Source organism: Armigeres subalbatus, chromosome 2 (genome assembly GCF_024139115.2).
Source record: "Armigeres subalbatus isolate Guangzhou_Male chromosome 2, GZ_Asu_2, whole genome shotgun sequence".
Taxonomy (NCBI): domain Eukaryota; kingdom Metazoa; phylum Arthropoda; class Insecta; order Diptera; family Culicidae; genus Armigeres; species Armigeres subalbatus.
Genome location: NC_085140.1, coordinates 224,051,340 through 224,070,109, shown reverse-complemented (window position 1 = coordinate 224,070,109; position 18,770 = coordinate 224,051,340). Strand labels below are relative to the sequence as shown.

At 34.8% G+C, this 18,770-nt stretch overlaps 1 protein-coding gene and 1 non-coding gene across 14 annotated transcripts in view; both read right to left on the bottom strand.

Moving 5' to 3' along the window:
- Positions 1–18,770, bottom strand: part of LOC134211757 (longitudinals lacking protein, isoforms A/B/D/L) — a 217,595-nt gene that overhangs the window by 137,416 nt on the left and 61,409 nt on the right. For 2 of the 13 annotated variants that reach the window (XM_062688949.1, XM_062688950.1), the window contains exons 7-8: positions 13,725–14,102; positions 7,817–11,668 (exon numbers count right to left, since the gene is read on the bottom strand). The exons of 9 other annotated variants lie outside the window; for them this stretch is intronic. In XM_062688949.1, coding sequence (XP_062544933.1) covers positions 10,440–11,668; positions 13,725–14,102 — 1,607 coding nt within the window. In that variant the 3' untranslated portion in view covers positions 7,817–10,439. Of the gene's footprint in view, positions 1–6,843; positions 7,514–7,816; positions 11,669–13,724; positions 14,103–18,770 lie in introns of those variants that run through there. 2 more of the 13 variants (XM_062688955.1, XM_062688951.1) reach the window with 2 other exon arrangements.
- On the bottom strand, positions 2,157–2,308 carry LOC134218624 (5.8S ribosomal RNA). Its single transcript, XR_009981404.1, has one exon. It is a non-coding gene; the product is annotated as a 5.8S ribosomal RNA (ribosomal RNA).

The following is an 18,770-nucleotide window of genomic DNA, read 5'->3' as shown; positions in this document are numbered from 1 at the left end:
TTTTCTATCATTTTGCGTGTTTTTGCTTCAATTACTTCTTTCTTGCCACCATTCTTGACAAAAATCGGGTTTGAAATGTTTTTCAAGGGAACCCTTGAGAAAAAACAAAGATTTTTCAATAATTTCGAAATGCAATGTCCGATCGGGCCAAATAGCAAGCAAATAAGACTGCATTCTCCGTCGAATGCAACTTGTTGCGAGTAAATCGGTCAATGCTAAGCTCCAAAAAGTGTGTCTTCAAAATGTGTACATACATACACACACATACAACATACACACAAACAGACATCACCTCGGTTCGTCGAGCTGAGTCGATCGGTATATAACACTATGAGTCTTCGGGCTTTCTATCAAAAGATCATTTTTGGAGAAATGCTATACCCTCTCGGTATAACTTTGATCAATTTTAGTACTAAATGCATGTTTGCTGAGATGATGTTAAGTATCATCCATCCTCATTAGGGTGGTTCAAAATATCGATTTTGCTCCACAACGCTCATCTGATTCTGTATTACTAATTATTGGAACTATTAATTAAGATGCAATTTTCGTTTAGTGAAAGCTGTTTAGTATTCCTTTTAGCTATGTAGGTTTTTTTTTAACCTGCGCTTGATGAGGAAGCGCCATAAACAGTTTAAGCGAAAAATAAATGTCCCCATACTTATTTGCATGCACACTTGAAACGGCTTGTGATAAATTAGTTTTAATCCAAATCAGTTCAAACAGAATCAAATGAGCGTTGTGGAGCAAAATCGGTTTTTTAAACCACCCTACTGCCGTAATCTGAAAAAGTGACGTATACGCCATTTTCCAAAAATGGTGTTAACGAGGACTACTCATCGAGCTCTTCAACAGAAAAATGGAAAACATGCATGTTGTAAAATGGCTGTTACGTCACTTTTCCAGATAACGGCAGCCTAGTGCTCATGTCAAAACATGAATGGATACCCTATAGAATCCATCTAAAGTAATTCCTAATAAACAGGAAGACAAACTATTTATAACAAATTAGCATCAAATCTGTATAGGGTATAATGTCCAATAGTGGACCCTCCAGCCATATTTGCACTATTACAGCTTAATCAGGGTTTGAATTCAAAGGAGAATGAAAAGGAGAAAAAAATCTCTCACTTACCATGTCTGTATACACTCTCGATAGGTAACATACCGTGAAAGACGTTTTTCGGTAGCTATTACGATTATGAATTGATTCGTGGGGCTACAACCCATGATAAATTTCTTGTAATAAGCCCCAATTGGGGTTTTTAATTTTGAAAAACATGTTTATTTTTTTTATTCATTCGATAGAACACCTTTTTCTGAGCTACAACATATTTTTTTCACACTCATTGACCCTAAATTTGATAATAAAAATCCATTTTAAAAGTTTTTGAAAATTTGACTGCTTGGCAGTTAGCTCACAGGTTGACAGCTCGGCCCATAGTAAAATCAAGTTAGGTGTGTTCAATACGCACAATTATTAAGATTTTCGAAAGTGATTTTAAAATTTTGGATTTAGGCTCAGTTTTTATAATAGATTCAAGATATGTAATAATCTCAATAACCCTAAAAAAAACCGGGGGCGTTGCGGGGGGCGTTTAAATATACCCAAGTAACCATGGAGCTATATATGCTTGCAAATAATACAGCCATTAAAGTTGACTTAAAGTGGGAAAAGGCCTTTTTACGACCGAAATAATGCCTTATTGCTTTGACATGGTGAAATAAAACACATGTAATGCATCGCTGCATTCGTAACGCTGAACTAGTGTATCGTTGCTTGACAGGCGATGAATAAATGCATCTTTACATCCGTAAAACTAATCTAATGCAATTAGCATTTAATATGCTGATCTGTGATCGATTACATGCATTAATTAATGCTTGGTGGTTACTTGGGTAGTCTAATAAAAGACTTGACACTAAAAATCTCCCATTAAAATAAAATGAATCTGAAATACAGATAAATTAGCAAAAGTTGTGAAAATTTGAGTTAAACAATCAACATGAAACAAATAACAAATTAAAATTAGGCACGTTTTCCCTTAGTGCCCTGAGAGAAACGGCTAACTGGTGCCCACTACAGGATATGACGAGGTTTCATATCAGATTTCGGTCCGTGGCGTGGTGGCGTGCACAGTTGAATGGATAAATATAGGCACTCAAAAATGTGTACATCGTACTGTAGTACGGTGTGCAATATGCGTTCAACGGGTCGGTGTTCATGTGTCCTGCAGTTCACATTCTGACGCGCATTTAGCTCCGGTCTTCATCGATCCACGAGCCGAGTGATCCCCTGCCTAGGGTTTGTTTTCTTGTTTCTTTTTGCAAATAGCAATAGCAATAGTAGTACACACACGGGTAGTAAAACACACACACTGACGGTGTGGGAGGGTGCCGTTGGCTGTCGTTGACGATCCGGTTCCGTATGTCGCATGAACCGACATGGACGAGATGGACGCAGCAGCAGCAGCAGCCAGCAAAGGCTGGGCAGCCCCTTGGGCAGCAACGGAAGGCTAGTACACACAGTAGAACAGGATAACGCATCAGTTTTCGTTTTGTTGGGTTTGGGGTTTGGCATTATTCTAGCCGGCGAACACTGGTGGTGGGCTCGCCATACGCCAAACACTTCTCGCTAATCATTATTGAGTCCAGTACAGTACAGTAATGATCCTTCCGCAGGTTCACCTACGGAAACCTTGTTACGACTTTTACTTCCTCTAAATCATCAAGTTCGGTCAACTTCAGCGATTCAAATGTAATCCCGAGGGACTAGCAAATGTTCACCTTCAAAGACCTCACTAAATAATCCATCGATAGTAGCGACGGGCGGTGTGTACAAAGAGCAGGGACGTAATCAACGCTAGCTAGTGATCAGCACTTACTGGGAATTCCAGGTTTATATGGACCATTTCAATCCATAATCCCGACTAAATGAGCATTTGGAACGATTTCCCGGCACTTTTGGGCAAGGGTACGCGTTGCTGCTCACATTTTAGCGCCTGTGCAGCCCAGAACATCTAAGGGCATCACGGACCTGTTATCGCTCAATCTAATTTTGCTGAACACAAATTGTCCTATTAAGCAGAAGTCAACGGCGATGGGTTGACTTATTCTACGAGTCGAGAGACGTGAGGTGAGTCGATTTTAGCAATTCTCACGTGAGGTGACCAAGTTATTCAAATGGGGCTATACGACTCTTCTCACGTCATTCGAGCAAACTCACGTCACTCCACTCGTAAAATAAGCCAGGTCACACTATATCCCCCCCCCCCCGCGAACGGCCCGGAGGCGGTATCAACATCTGACTACTGATAGCGTTCTATTTAATTTGATTGAGTCACGTTCGTTATCGGAATTAACCAGACAAATCATTCCACGAACTAAGAACGGCCATGCACCACTACCCTTAATTTTGAGAAAGAGCTATTAATCTGTCTTACCTCAATAAGTTCGGACCTGGTAAGTTTTCCCGTGTTGAGTCAAATTAAGAGTCAACTGTGTAAAATAAAAATAATCCGTTGTATTGATTTTCATGTCGGTATACGTCCGTATCGTACTGTAATCGAAACACCAAACAGATGTGGATATAAATCAAATGTATCTACTGTGTATCGTATTATGGTAGTCCCATAAGGTACAGTGGGGTACGTGGCTAAATGGGGTAAGTGAAAATTTTTCAATGATGAAGCATACAACTAATCCATGTTACTTCACAATCATACACGGCCATTTAAATCATTGCGTTGAATGTATAAAACATGAACTAATGAACCATTTTAATAAACTAGAGTAAAAGTTTATTAAACCTGTCAAGTTTATTATTTGCACAAATTGTTTTGCTTTTCAATAAATATGAATATTTTTTATGTTGGTTTTCAAATCACGTTAAAATTAATGCATTGATAAGTTGGGTTTTCTCTATAGTTTTGAATTCCAGCAACAAAAATATTGAACAACACAGATCTTGAAAAACAATATTTCATGACTTTGTCGGATTTTTACCAGGAAGGTGAAACGCCTGTCACCCGCGGTACAATGGCACTCAACCCAACATCGTTTTTGGTACTTCTGTTTTTGGTACCCAGTTTCTGGGTAGTATATCCGAATTCAGCGCTCATTTGGGTGATTGGTTCGACGTAGTTAGTGCTAATTATCGGCAATTAACTTCTCCTGGCGAAAACTTGCAATTAGTTGAGGTACATCGAGCCTTTTGTGTTTGTATGGCTTCTTTATGTCGAAAAACAGCTCGTCAATACTTCCGAAGTGTTGTTATCATGAATTAAACGTAATTAAAACAAAAACATTGAATGAATGGTGGGTAGGGGTATTAGCTTTCTCTTCAGTCCCCTGATTTTTACCACGGTTGGAGTAAGCGAAAATTTCTCGACACTGAATGCATTTCTATATTTTTCAAACACAAATAACTTTTATTGAGCGTAAATGAACGAATGATACAAATTTAAACTCATTCAAAGGCTCTTCGTTATTAAAGTAACGCTAATTCAAGCGTGGCACTCTATGTTTGATACATAATTCGTGAAAAATTGGTATTTATGGAGCGTAAATACAAGAATCACTGCTATTACAATTAGTATATCAACAACGTTTTATTTAGCCAAAATTTAGAAAATTTAGCCTTTTGATATTAAAGATTCCTCTACTAAAATTTTGAGTGGATTATGATTTAAGCACAACTCTGATGATTCCAGGTTTGATGAATATTTCGAGGAAAATTTCTTTGCATACACAAAACAACATTATCACTAAGTTTCATTATTTTACTATAAACCTACACTGCCGTGCTACGCATGCTTGTACCAAATTCAAAAAACGGCAAATGGGAAAATGGCATTTGAAATTGAACACTAATTTTTATTGCTGGCGTATAACCTTAATGCAATATAAGATTATTACATCACAGAACTATTTAGAAGACTTCATTTCATTGAAATTCTTATTTTTCACTCACAAATAGAATTTGCAACAACGATCATGAAAATTGTTTGGCGGGACAATTATGCCGAGAAATGGAGCACTTCTCGCGTGATTTTTGAAAACGTCGTAAGTCCAAAAGAGAGGCTCTCTTTGTTTACTTTCTCTTTCGATTATTACAAAGCCATGATATTAGCATAGATATTAGCGCAAGAGAGCCTAATGACAGAGAGTCTCTCATTTGGAGTTACGACGTTTTCAAAAATCACGCGAGGTTTTATGGTTTCTACGCATATCAGCCCCGTTCAATGCATGATTTCGTGAATGACTACTGCGATTGACATATGTTTCCACATGCTTTATCTATGGAAGTGAACCATCCACGTGGTTGAAGTGATTATGTCGCTTAGAATGAGTATTGTACAAACTGCCCCCATTAAATCAGTGCAACAGGCTAAGATTGCAAGATCTAAACAGAGAATGCTATTTCAATGTGTGTTGCTCCATAAAATAACAAATTTCGCCATAATGATGAATTTAATCACCGCGAGACAATTATGCGTAGAAATTAAGCAATGGAACAAAATGATGTTTCCACTTAAACAAGGCTATTGGATACCCCTGAGGCTATTGGATACCCCTGAGATCTCTATATACATTTACGATATGTAGCATATCGTGAGAGCATACCGCAAGCTGTCATGATAAAAAACTGATTCAGGAGGCTGGCCCATGATAAATTTCTTTGAAAAAGCTCCAAACGCAGGGGGAACTGCTCCTGATAATGCATTTCAACTTTTTATACAGCTGAGCAAAAAAATATGGTGTCCAACGCAAAATGAGCGAGATATCATCATTTCTCGGTGGGCACTGCCTATCCGATTTTGTTTTTTCGCACTTGCATAATTCAAGTTTGATAAACTTCAGGCTTGTAATAATTCGAAACAGTGTTTCCTCTCTTTTATCGTTATTCGTTTTCTAATGAGAGATTTCTGCAAACCCTGGACATTGAATATCTCCTACCTAAAATCTAAACAAATGTGGAGTAAATTATTTGACACTTTTAAACCGTCAATATTGAGAAATTGCTCACTTCCCAAGGAAATAATGCTTTTTTCCAGAGGTTTTCTGTGTAAATAGTATTTTTTTATGACGTTTTTCTTTAGTATGATCTAATAATTCAATTGAAATTCGTATATGACTCAATGATTTACATATTTTATTGTAAATGTGCTCTTAAGTTCATCATTTGAGCTTGTTTGATAGGGCACGGTATTAGGCAATTTTCTGTGCGGTAATTGGAATCGTCTTCTGAATGTACGCGGTATTGGGCATATTCACAAGTCAAATGTCGAACACTATTTTCTTCAGTTTTTATGAGTTCAAGCACAAAACTTTTTTTTTCCTTCATGTGTATTTAATATTGATGAAAGCGACATAGTTTTCAAAGGTGATTGTTGCAAATTACATTTTATGTAGCGAATTTATTGTGGACACGTTCACACCCCACGGTAATAGGGCCTGTCTAGGTAAATGATTATTCTCAAGTGAAACTACCGTCACTTCATTAGATCAATTTTTCAACACTCGTAAAATAGAGCTATCCCTTGAGAAGTCATTATTTCCTCTAGATAATAGGAATTATTTAACAATGTGTACCTTAATAATCACTTGAATCATAGAATGATTTCCATTTGTATTATTGCATCGGTAACTATGCTTCTGTCTTCATGATTAACAATTGAACGAAAACAATCACAAAAATAATTAAGAATAAATATAAACTAAAGTTGCATAATATGTGATCATATCCAGTATAACCCATATGCAAAACAAAATCCTACTAATTATAGATAATGTTCAGAAATTTCGAACTTCATTATTATGAACCTAGAGAATAAAATCATATTGAAAATGTAGGCAACTATATGTATCTACCTCATAATAATCTTTCATAATTCACAAGCCGTACGAGAAAGCTAATTTGGTTTTAGCGCCGTGAATTGAAGTGCGTGTTTTGAAAATAAACTATTAATAATGAAACACTTACATCCTACTCGAAATTATCTGATTTGTACAAAATGAAAATTTTAGATAATGACATCATCTTTAGCTTCCATCAAATGTTGTTTTGATATATTATTATTTTGGCAACTGATTACAATTGTGCTATCGTGGTCATTAATAAGTTTAGCATTAGTTTCACTTGAGTCTTCAACAGCAGTACAATTGCCTTCATCGACTGATAAATTAATATTTGTATGATACGAGCGATGATTGTGTAGCAGACGATGTTGTGAATGGTTGTGTAAAAGTTCGTGCTTGATTTTATTATGCGTCTTCAAATTGTGCTTGTACTTAGTGGAAAAATCACAATGTGCACAATGATATTGAGGTTTCACCCCACATTCTTTCTTCTCGTGGCGCTTCCATGTATACTTAGTACGGTACAACTTTCCACACTGGCGACATTTATAGATTTCTTGGCCGAGATTTCGGTATTTATTCTCCAGATACTTCCACATCATCCATGATCGTGAAGATAAAGTTGTACGTCCAACAACATTCTGCAGAAATTCTAAAACATAAACAAATATTGTTAGATGTGTTATAATCAATCAAATAAAAAAAACTTCAGAATTAGTTTTGTTTGCATATGTTGCTAAGCCAGATTTGCTAGTCCCATAACGTTCCATGAAGTAAATGGCCTACCTGAAAAGAAAAAAAAACATATATTAGGTAAATGTCTAATTTTTCCCTATATATCTTTAACAATGTATACATAAATAGTAGGGAACATTAGTTTCCTTCAGGAATAATATGCACGCTTATTTGATTTAGAGGATGATATGATTCACACTGACTGACTAAAACACAATAATTGTAATGCATGAGTTAAAAACATTTATTCATTCATTTTACGATACTTGATAAATATTTGTATTTTCATATCTTTGCCATCTTATAATCATAATCGTATTTATCATACAATTTATTTCGTTCTTTTTCTTATATTGGTTTAACCTGATAATAATATAATAAGACTCCAGACAACATTTTTTGAGCTGATCTCTAAATAGGTACAGCAAGTAATTCCATGGCAACCATTTTGTAAGTTGATTGACTTGTGTACAATGCTACAAAACATTAATATCAAACTTGAGACCTTAATTTTGCAAATGAATGTAAAGAGTGTTACCTCGAACATGAAAAAAAAAGCTCATATTATCAGCATTTGAATTTCATATTTATTTTCAGGATAGAAATCAAAAAGTGTTATTTTCTCTCTTTTATAAAAAAATACAATTTTTAAAATACGAAATGAAATCAAATGCTATAAATATAAACGGTTCTCCGTTTGCTCATTGGCATACCTTTTTTACGAATACACAGGAAAGTTAACAAAAAAGTTCCAATCTTGACAGGTTTTTGGTTTGATTAGTATAAAGTGATAGTGATCTTTGTCATACGTTAATCGTTATTTGATCCAATGCATACCTATCCAACTGAATTGTATGTATATACAATAGAAATAAATTTCATCTTTCATCAAAATAGAATTACTGGTCGAACTTGTCACATGACTTAGGATTTGTCTAATTATGCAAATATATAGTATTCCCTTTCTTTGACGAAAACGTTTGATGTTATTACATAATACCATACACAAATATATAATAACCTAATGTAGTACCGAATTCTGGTGAATAAATACACAAATATACTAAAATGAATTGCATGCCTAAAAAAATACGAATAACTCTTTTAGGGAGAAATTTTGCATCGCAAATTACCTACATCGTTACATTTTTATATTTATATTGATTACCACACTTCTGGGAAAAGAGCATTTTTAGAAGATTTAGAACAGTATAATATTTTTTTCTATTATTTACCACCTCTATCAGTGCTGGTGAAAATCAGAAAACTTTTATGGCATCATGAAAATGCTGCACTGGCGGTACTCGATCAGTCCCAATTGGGATTTCGACACGTTCAAATTAGCAGCGAATTGAATAACAGGTATTAATTTCTATAGTACTTTCAACTAGCGTGATTGAAAATGAAGCTTTGTTCGGGAGAAATGTAAAAAATGTGAATATATACCTTGAGTGGCAAGTACGACGGATATACTATGCCTTTCCCACCAGAAAACATCTAAGCCTGTACCGAGAATCAAACTCGCCATCTACAATGGAGCAATTGACAAATTTTGAGATGAGATAAGACATCTCAAGGCAAGCAATATCCTCTCGAAACTCAGCAGTTCAGTGTGATAATTAAACATTGAAAACATTCAATAATTGATTACACCATTACACGATTAATGGAGCAAAGAAAAAATATTCTCGAACATTTAAAAATTCTTCGCTGCTAGCGGGAAATCTAAAATAACACCCATATTCTTGTTTGTGGACAAATAAAACTTTCGAAACAATACCGATTTGATATTTTCTTTGAACTTTGATTTTACTGGCGTAAATGAGAATGCGCATCAACTATCGTTCGAATGAGCAAGTTGATGCCAAAAATGTGCATGTTGCAATTGTCAGCGTTCGAGCCGTCCAATTAAATAAAATCATGAAAATGGTTGAAAAAAAACATCGAGCTGTTTTATATTATTTCAAACGTTAAATTAAGTTTGGTATTATGTAATAGCTTTTAATTGAAATAAAATTTATAAATTAACAGATGCATTCCATTTAAATATACAGCTCAATTGTGTAATTTAATTGAGCTGATATAAAAAAAAAACAGGGAGTTATCTGATCCCTAAAACAGCACAATCAACTCACTTGAAATGTAGACATGTTATTAGTATGACCATTTATTGTGTTTTCTACTTCAGTTCAAAAAAATATTCAGATACAAGAAGAAAACGTCTAAAGCAACATGTTTATGCGGAACAAAAAATATAATAGTGATACATTCATATGGTCTTATGTTTGACTGAGACTGACAGACAATTAAACATTTGAGTGGATTAACTCTTTGTGTCAGTCTCTTTGGTATAATCAATCTTAAAGAATATGCTTAGCTAAGAGAAATAAAACTTATTCGAAAAATATTAAATTTATGCGAAATATGATTGAAAATATATGTCGTTACTCCAGGTTTTCTAATGAAAAAAAAAACACACATACACTCTATTATCCTTGCAGAAAATTGCATTTTATATTAACACACACATTTTGCGTAGCAGGTTTGATTGATTGACAAACTATTTAAACCTTACGAAACATAGTTTTTCAAAGGTAGCTATTTTATGCACCTCCATAAGCAGATTTTACTTATTTGGTGTTGCTCATACTTAGTTGGATCAAATAATACATAATTTTTCTCGGATATACGATATTAAATTAGTAGAAGTTGATTTAAAAACTATCGTTTTAATACAAAAAAAGTACAATCCATTACATAGTAAATAAAAAGTAGCGGGACTCATTACACTGAACTCTGAATCGAATTTGTTAAATCGTTATTTCCATAAATGTGTTGTGATTTCACATTTGTTCGGGACTTTCTGCTTCCATTGATTCTGGTTTGATTGATTCAAGAAAGTTTAACGAATCACGGTTCTTGGATTTCCTGCGACTTTCGAGTTGCGGCATATCGGAGTGGTGCTTACGGATGTGAACCCCCAAATTTCCACGCTGTTTCGCCCTATAAGTGCAATACGGGCATTGGTGCATCGCTTCTTTGCCGCCGCATTCAACATTCTCGTGTCTACGGAGCGTAGACTTCCATCGGTATCGCTTTCCACAATGTCGGCAAACATATTGACGCATCTCACCATCGTCATTATCACTTATTACAGACTCATTTACTGTATATTCAAAGTTTTTCATAATACTTGTATTCGCCAACAGAGCATATTTATCGTCAATGACAGTGTTCAAAAGTTTAGTTTCTGATTTTACAGGCTTTTTTGCAATCAACGACTTGGATAGATCTTGTGTATCAGCACCTTCCTCTTCGATATTTGTATGAGATTCTTTATCTGCGTATGAATCTGTGAAGTTTACCTGGACGTCATCAGGTAACTCAATATCATCTATTACTGAGTAATCCAAATCTTCCATCATACCAGTGGCGAAATCGTTACTCTGTGATGTGTTTGATGTAGATGTTTCATATTCGTTCACAGTATAACGTGAAGGGGTCACTTTCGTAATAGCTGAAATTGGAATTTGCTGAATATTACTTACATCAATTGTTTTAGTTCCTTGACCAGGAAACTTTCTTGATAAAGAAAAGTTTAATAGTTCAATTTTCGTTGTTGTGCCTCCTGACTGTGGATCATGATTAATTGGAACATTAATCGACTGATTGCTAGTAGACGACACTGAAGGAATAGTCAAAATTGGTAAGGTAGTCATGGGTTGAACGGATGGATTTTTATGCTTCGAATACTTAATCCGAGGATGAGTAGCTTTCATCAACTTTTTCGGAGCCACACTTTGATTGCTATGAATTGAATTGGTGTTTATTATTGTGCTGCTACGACCAATAGAACCCGCACTTGGATTTGCTGAAATTAAGGTAGTTCCCACGGGTATTACCGCAGTTCCAGCTGTCGTTACCACATCACTTGCCCCTACTTTTACTATAGAAATTGTAGTTGGTTTTATGATAGTTGGTTGTGATGTTATGCTCAGGGTGTCAACTGATGATGTAGATACAACTGAATGGCCAACCGGATCTCGGGGTGTGCTTTTCAATGGCAAAATATCTGCAAGAAATAAGATATAAAGTCAAGACAATTCATAATTACATTTTGATACTAATAATCAATAGGTTAGCATGAATGGCAAGCGCAATAAACACAATCAAACGCTAATTAAGAAAACGTAATCGAAAAATAACATACAACGAAACGTAAAACTAGTTGATAAATGAAGTGGTTAAACGTCTGCATATTTCCAATAAGCATTCGCTTAGTGAGTTTTCTGTATAAATGCTTGCAAATGCATACAAACGGACAAAATATAATTGTAACACAATCCGCGACTAATCAAATCCTTGGAAATAAATAAATGTAAAATACCTTTTGAAATTTATGAATGGAAAATAAATAATTAGCACTATTACTGTATTGTATATTGTATACTATGGAAATGTGTGAGAACTTAGAACAAGTGTTGTAGGTATGTAATACATATGTAATACTATGTATAGTTATTTGGAACGGAATAAGCTCTTGCACACACGTTCGAATGTTATTATTTTGGAATATGTAGTACTGTAGTAGTTTTGCAAAAAAAGTTATATTCTAAAAAAGTAATACGGTGTTGAAAATTTAAAAAAAAAACAGACTTATCGCAATGTTTGGGTACAAATGCTCAGAATTAAGCACTGCACAGAATCAGGTGGGATAACGGTAGTCTACGTCTCCTATTCCAGGCGTGTAGATTTTAATTATTTGTGGTATGAAACAATTGTGGGAGATAATGAAAACTTTTAATTCAATTAGATTAATTGTAATTAAGTTCCACACTAAATACAAACCAATACAAAACAAATTGGTCACAAAATTTCAAGGGAAGTAGACAGAAGATAAACATATTTTTTGCACAGGTCTAGCCTAATTGCGTTAATTTTTCGAGTAGAATGATGTGAGAATCGAATAATTCAATACCATACCAACTAACCAAATAATCGCATACGATTACTTTTCCCAGCACACCCATCTCAATTTACTCGTAGAATAAATTCAAACATATGCTTTCTGTATAGAAGATAGATTCTTGATATATTGTTTTTGACAATCTGATAATCATTATCTTGTTCACATTGTTTACAGGGAATTAGTAAGACTGATATCCTGATTTCTTATTATGTGTACTAAAATGAATAAAAACAAACCATTTAATTTCTCGTCAAACAGGGTTCCTTGAAAGCGAAAATTATTTTCAACAAACAAATTTAAGTTTGTGTGTACATATGTGTGATTCAGAATTACATAATTTAAAGTCAGTTGTTCAATGTTCTACCTACCATTTGAACATAATTAAGCCCAGCGAAAATAGTCTTGCCAAAATAGATTAACTGTGCTAGTTCATTTAGAGTTTGACGGTACATCGCATCGTTAAGTTTTCTTTGAATTAAATGGGAAAAGCTGACCTTAAGATGTGACAGAAAAGTAACGACATTATGTGATAGAATGTGAACAGTGTACGTAGTCTTTTTTTAGAGAATATAAAATGTCAAAAAAATTAGTATCATTGAAAAATTCACCAAATCTGTATTCTTTCAGATTTTAATTCACATCAAACATATTTAAAATCGGTGCAATTTATTAGTGTAAATCGAACAAACTATGAATAGAAATGTGAATCAAAGAAGCATTATTTAAATATGAAAAAAGAAAATCCTAAACTTTATCTGATTGGTGTTTCAGAGATACTAAAATTTCCGTTTGTTTTCCGACAGACGTGATTTATACCAGAACTTATATGATTTGCACAACCACGGGCAAACAGACGTAACACTTAGGAGATTTCCATAGATCTTGCATTATACATACATAAACTAATGTCATTTAGAGTTGCATTCTGCTATTTTCTTCGCATATTATTCTATGGATGGATTTTTATTCACATGTTTATTGACACCCTTAGTTAGTCTTCTGAGAGAAAAGTTCTAGTTGCTACATCTGTTTGCCTGAGTTTGGTATCTTCCTTACTATGAACAGAATCATTAAAATGATAGGGATTGATGTAGATATGTGAAAACAGTATGCTGAACCCAGATATCCGATAAAAGTGATTTAAAAAATGCAATATTACCGCACTCATCAAAAATGTAGGTGGTGGTAGTGGTGCCATCGTTTTGTAGCTCAGTTTTCTTAATAATTTTATCCTTCTTCAATAGCTCTTCAATGCGACCTGTGTCTATTACAGTAGCAGTTTGTACCGGATTTATCGTCTGTATTGTTTGCGATGGTACAGTTGCAGTTGTAAACAGAATATATTTGTTGTCTTTCTTTGAGACAACTATATTCTTGCTCTCCAACAAACAATCATTCAAGATCACAGGAGTCGATTGAGTTATTGGTGCTATCTGGTTTGCTGCCGTTGTGACTGTTGCGATTGTTGGCTGAGATTGCGCCGTCTTCTTTGTTGGTGAAGTGACTGCTACCGTTGTAGTTTTTACAAAACGATTATCTGCAATAAAATATTTGGATCAGTAAGTAAAGATAGATTTGAAAAAAAAAATATCTAAAAAGCACCCAGTATCCATTTATTTCCGTGCTCTAATTAACTAGTAATACTAAAATTAACTTGGAAGAAAGTGTATTTACACGAAAAGTGTTACATTAAATAAAAATAACAATAACAATTTGTTTTAATTTTTGAAAACGAAAAGCTTTTTTATCTTTATTTTAGAGATATGCAGCCCGAGGCTGGCTCATCTCTGAACCGAATTTTTTTTTTTGATAGCGTATTTTAGAATACGAACCACTTCCAAGATGTTATAAATTACACAATTCAGAATAATATATATATATTTATCCATATTTCTTTCTGTTCTATTATATTATTAATGAAACCTCTGGAAGAATTATTCGATTCTTTATTCTTTATTTAACCTTTGAGAAATAAGTCAATTTTTTATAATTAATGAAAAATGTTTCTTTGTTAATAAATCTTAGCCTGGATAAAATCCGTCTGAGACAAAAATTCAACATACAAATTAAAGCTAGCTTCTGAATAAGGGGCTTTTGGGACTTTATTATTTATGTAACTAACATTGTTTATGTTACACGTAATGGTTGTTAAAATATAGATTTTTGTTGTTTTTATTTTTCTGGTATATAAGTTTGAACATTTCTTCAAATATATTTATCAAATTCTCTTCCATCCACACTTGTTACCTTCCTCGTACACTAAGCGTACGTATATGCTATAGAATCATCACATTCAAACAGGCATAAAGCATAACACTAGAGAATATTTTATCGTTTGCAAATTTTTAATTCAATTCTTAAGGTCTGTCTCAATTGGATAATTAAACTGAAATTAAACTTAAAAGTGACATTTCAATAATTATCAAATAACCCTGCTCGCAGAGCAAGATTACTTTTGACAGATATCGAATCATTTTCCATCGATGTCCTATTGGAATTGCTGGGTAGCACCAGCCATTCTTATAACGGGGTGATTTTTTTAATTTTCGAACTGTCACTTTTAAGTTTAATTCTTCAAATGAGACAGACCCTTATGATCCTATATTAGGAGGTGGGCGAAAACTTTTCCATACGATTTAGCAACGCTGTTACTTTCATAAACAAACAAAGTTATGGAATTTGCAAATGGTGTTGCATTTAATGACACTTTTCGAATATGTTGACTATCCTCCTACAGAGCTTTCAGAGCATTATCACTAAGGATCTGGCTCTTTTGGAAAATTAAACTTAAAAGTGACAGTCCGAAAATTAAAAAATAATCCGGTTATAAGAATGACTGGTGCTACCCAGCAATTCTAATAAGACTTCGATGAAAAATGATTCGATATCTGTCAAAAGTAATCTTGCTCTGCGAGCAGGGTTATTCAATAATTATTGAAATGTCACTTTTATGTTTAATTTCAGTTTAGTTCTCCAAATGAGACAGACCCTGAAGGAGAAGTGCAATACAAATGAACAAAATACAGTACATCTGCCAGACTACTTCTACTGGTGAAAGTAAAACAAATTGCTTAACCGATGGCACTTCTCATAAAATCTATTTCAATACCGCCGTCGGGGGTGACAATGGGTTAAATCGGGGCGAGAATGGGTCACTGTTTCAACTACATAGGATGCTTGTAAATAGAATAGATTTGATATATCCGAGGACAAGAAAATTGAATTATAAGAGACCTTTTTGAACGATTTTGGTATCCCACCTCCAGACTATGGGTGAAGGCGCTGACCCATCTCACCCCCACCCCAGACCTATTATCACCCCTGATGACAGTACCTAACAATCTGCAACAATATAGCTATGCTAATTTTGGCTCAGATTTTTTATGATCATTTGACTCAAGGCAGTTCTCAATGGTCCATTTGCTCTACGTGGCCGATTTCGCATATCTCTGAATATAGGACCACTAGTCTATTCAAATTAATAATAATTAATTAAGTTTTTTTTAGTTGACCAATCATCCGTGGTACTCGAATCAATTTTGTTCTAATTTGACGTTTGCTCATTCCTGGGTAGAAGAAAACAGCAAAATAATATCAAATTTTACTATTAATATGTGAATAACTGAATAGCAAAATCTGCTATTAGTTTGTTTGATATAGTTGCTAAAATAGTAAAAATAATAACAGACATTGCTCTAGCAAATAACTCATAAATAACTCATTTTGCTATTATAATAACAAACCAATAGCAAAATATTTGAAGAAAAGAAAATATCAAAATTAGTTATTATTGGTATGTTGAAAATGCAAATGATAAATGAATAACAAACTTTGCTATGATTGCAAAATGTGTTCTTCATTTGTTGTTCGGCTCCTTCTTACAATAACATATAAATAACTTATTTTACTATTATAACAAAATTTGTTGTTGGAATGTTATTTTATGTTATTTATTGATAACATAAGAATAACTAAATCTAATATCATAGCAAAATTTGTTATTATTATGTTATTTGTTTGTTATTCACCTCTATCCGGGTTATCACCATCTAGTTTATGATTTGCCTAAGTCGATGTGAGCAACATACGTAATAAATGAATCTTCCCTAATCCAGTTTTCCGCGAGCGATAATGGCCGCCAGCTTACCTGCGGGCTAATCTCTGATTTGACGTTTGGGGAGGTCAACTGCACCCACCGTTTCGAGCATTCTGACCAATGTGGCATATAAGAAGGTGCTGATGAAGTAAATTCAAGCTTTTTTATATTCCACATTGATCAAAATGCTCAGAACGGTGGGTGCAGTTGACCTCATACGTCAAATCAGAGACTAGCCCGAAGGCACGCTGGCGACCATTACCACTCACGGAAAACTGGATAACATTCCCCGAAAGACGCTGTGCCGCCGTTTCTACCAGTTCTTTTCAGCACATTACACTACGTGAAGACTTATATGTTTTTGTTAATTGTTTTAAGCGAATATGACTTAATATTTTTTCTTCCAAATAGTTTTTTATCACACAATCATTGGGACAAATTTGTCTGTTGATGTAGCAACAATAAATAAATAAATGTTTGGGATCACTACAAAATGATCCGGAACATTCAGTGCACTGGCAGTGCGTTGGCCTTGACTAATCAGTTCATTATAAATAAAATTGTTTAAATGATTTTTGTGGATAGTGGAATTTACTTTGGGCGGATATTTGTATTTAATTATCCAGTTTTCCGCGAGCGGTAATGGTCGCCAGCTTGCCTGCGGGTCAGTCTCTGATTTGACGTTTCTGGAGGTCAACTGCACCCACCGCTCCGAGCATTTTGACCAATGTTGCATATAAGAAGGTTCTGATTCAGTGAATTCAAGCCTTCTTATATACCACATTGATCAAAATGATCGAATGGTGGGTGCAGTTGACCTCCAGAAACGTCAAATCAGAGACTGACCCGCAGGCAAGCTGGCGGCCATTACCGCTCGCGGAAAACTGGATACTCTAAAATCCTGTGCACATTTTTTTACCAAGAATTCCGTATAGAACCCATGTATAGGAAATTTTCTATTCTATACGAATGCATCGAATAAATCATTTTGAAATTCCAACCACTATTTCCGTAATAGTTTTTTTTTCGGAAAAACACTCAGAAGCATGTAATAAAAATTCTCCAGGATCTTTGCCACCTGATAAAGAGCCTCACTCCTCTGGATAATTTTCCGGGTCCCGTGCATTTTAAATAGGGCCAGGATTTTGATTTTAAGTGCCCAAATTCCGAAAATATTTTAAATTCATGGGGAAAAATTCGCGGAACAAATTCCCGAGGCTACCTTAATGCTTAACTTCCAGAGGAATTCCTCAAGGAACTTACGGAGAAATTCCCCAAGGAACTTGCGGAGGAATTCCTCAAGAGACTTCCGGAGAAGTTCCTAAAGAAACTTCCGGAGGAATACCTCAAGGAACTTCCGGAGGTATTCCTTCAAAAACTTCCATAGGAATTCCCCAAGAATCTTCCGGAGGAATTGCTCAAGGTACTTCTAGGGGCATTTATGTACGAAATATGCGGAGCAATTCCTGAAGCAAACTTCGAGTAAGTTCTTCTATTCCAGAAGGAATACCTGGAGGAGTTATTGCAGGAGTTCCCAAATTTATTCCTGGAGCAACTTCCAGAGAAAATCCTGGAATTCAAACACATTCAATCACATTCATTATGTGATTCAAGAAATAGGGGAATGGTTTGCCACTGCATCCCATAGCTCCTATTTCCATCCCATCAAAAACAAAGCAATGGAAAGGAATTTGGTTTGTTTATTATTTTTGTGATTTTTTTCAGCATGCGTGCTCATGTTGACAAAAAGAAGCGACGAATTTGGTGCCGTATTTCTTTGTTTAGCGATAAGATGGATATATGTACAGTGAGATGGAGGTCGGAACAGTTCCCCTACTTCCTGGAAGAATTACTGTAGTAATTTCTGGCAGAATTCCCGAAGAAAATTCTGAATCGCACGAAGGTGATTTTGGAAAAAAAATCGAAAGCTTTCTGGATATTATTTACGGAAGAATTCTATTCGGTATCCCTCGAATATACTTTTCTGACAATTCTTAGCGTATTTTGTGAACGGGTTTCAAGGGGAATTCAGAAACTAATTCCATCCACAGACATAATTTAGGACACAATCTATGAGGAAGACGCTGAATGAACTTCTGAACAACTTCC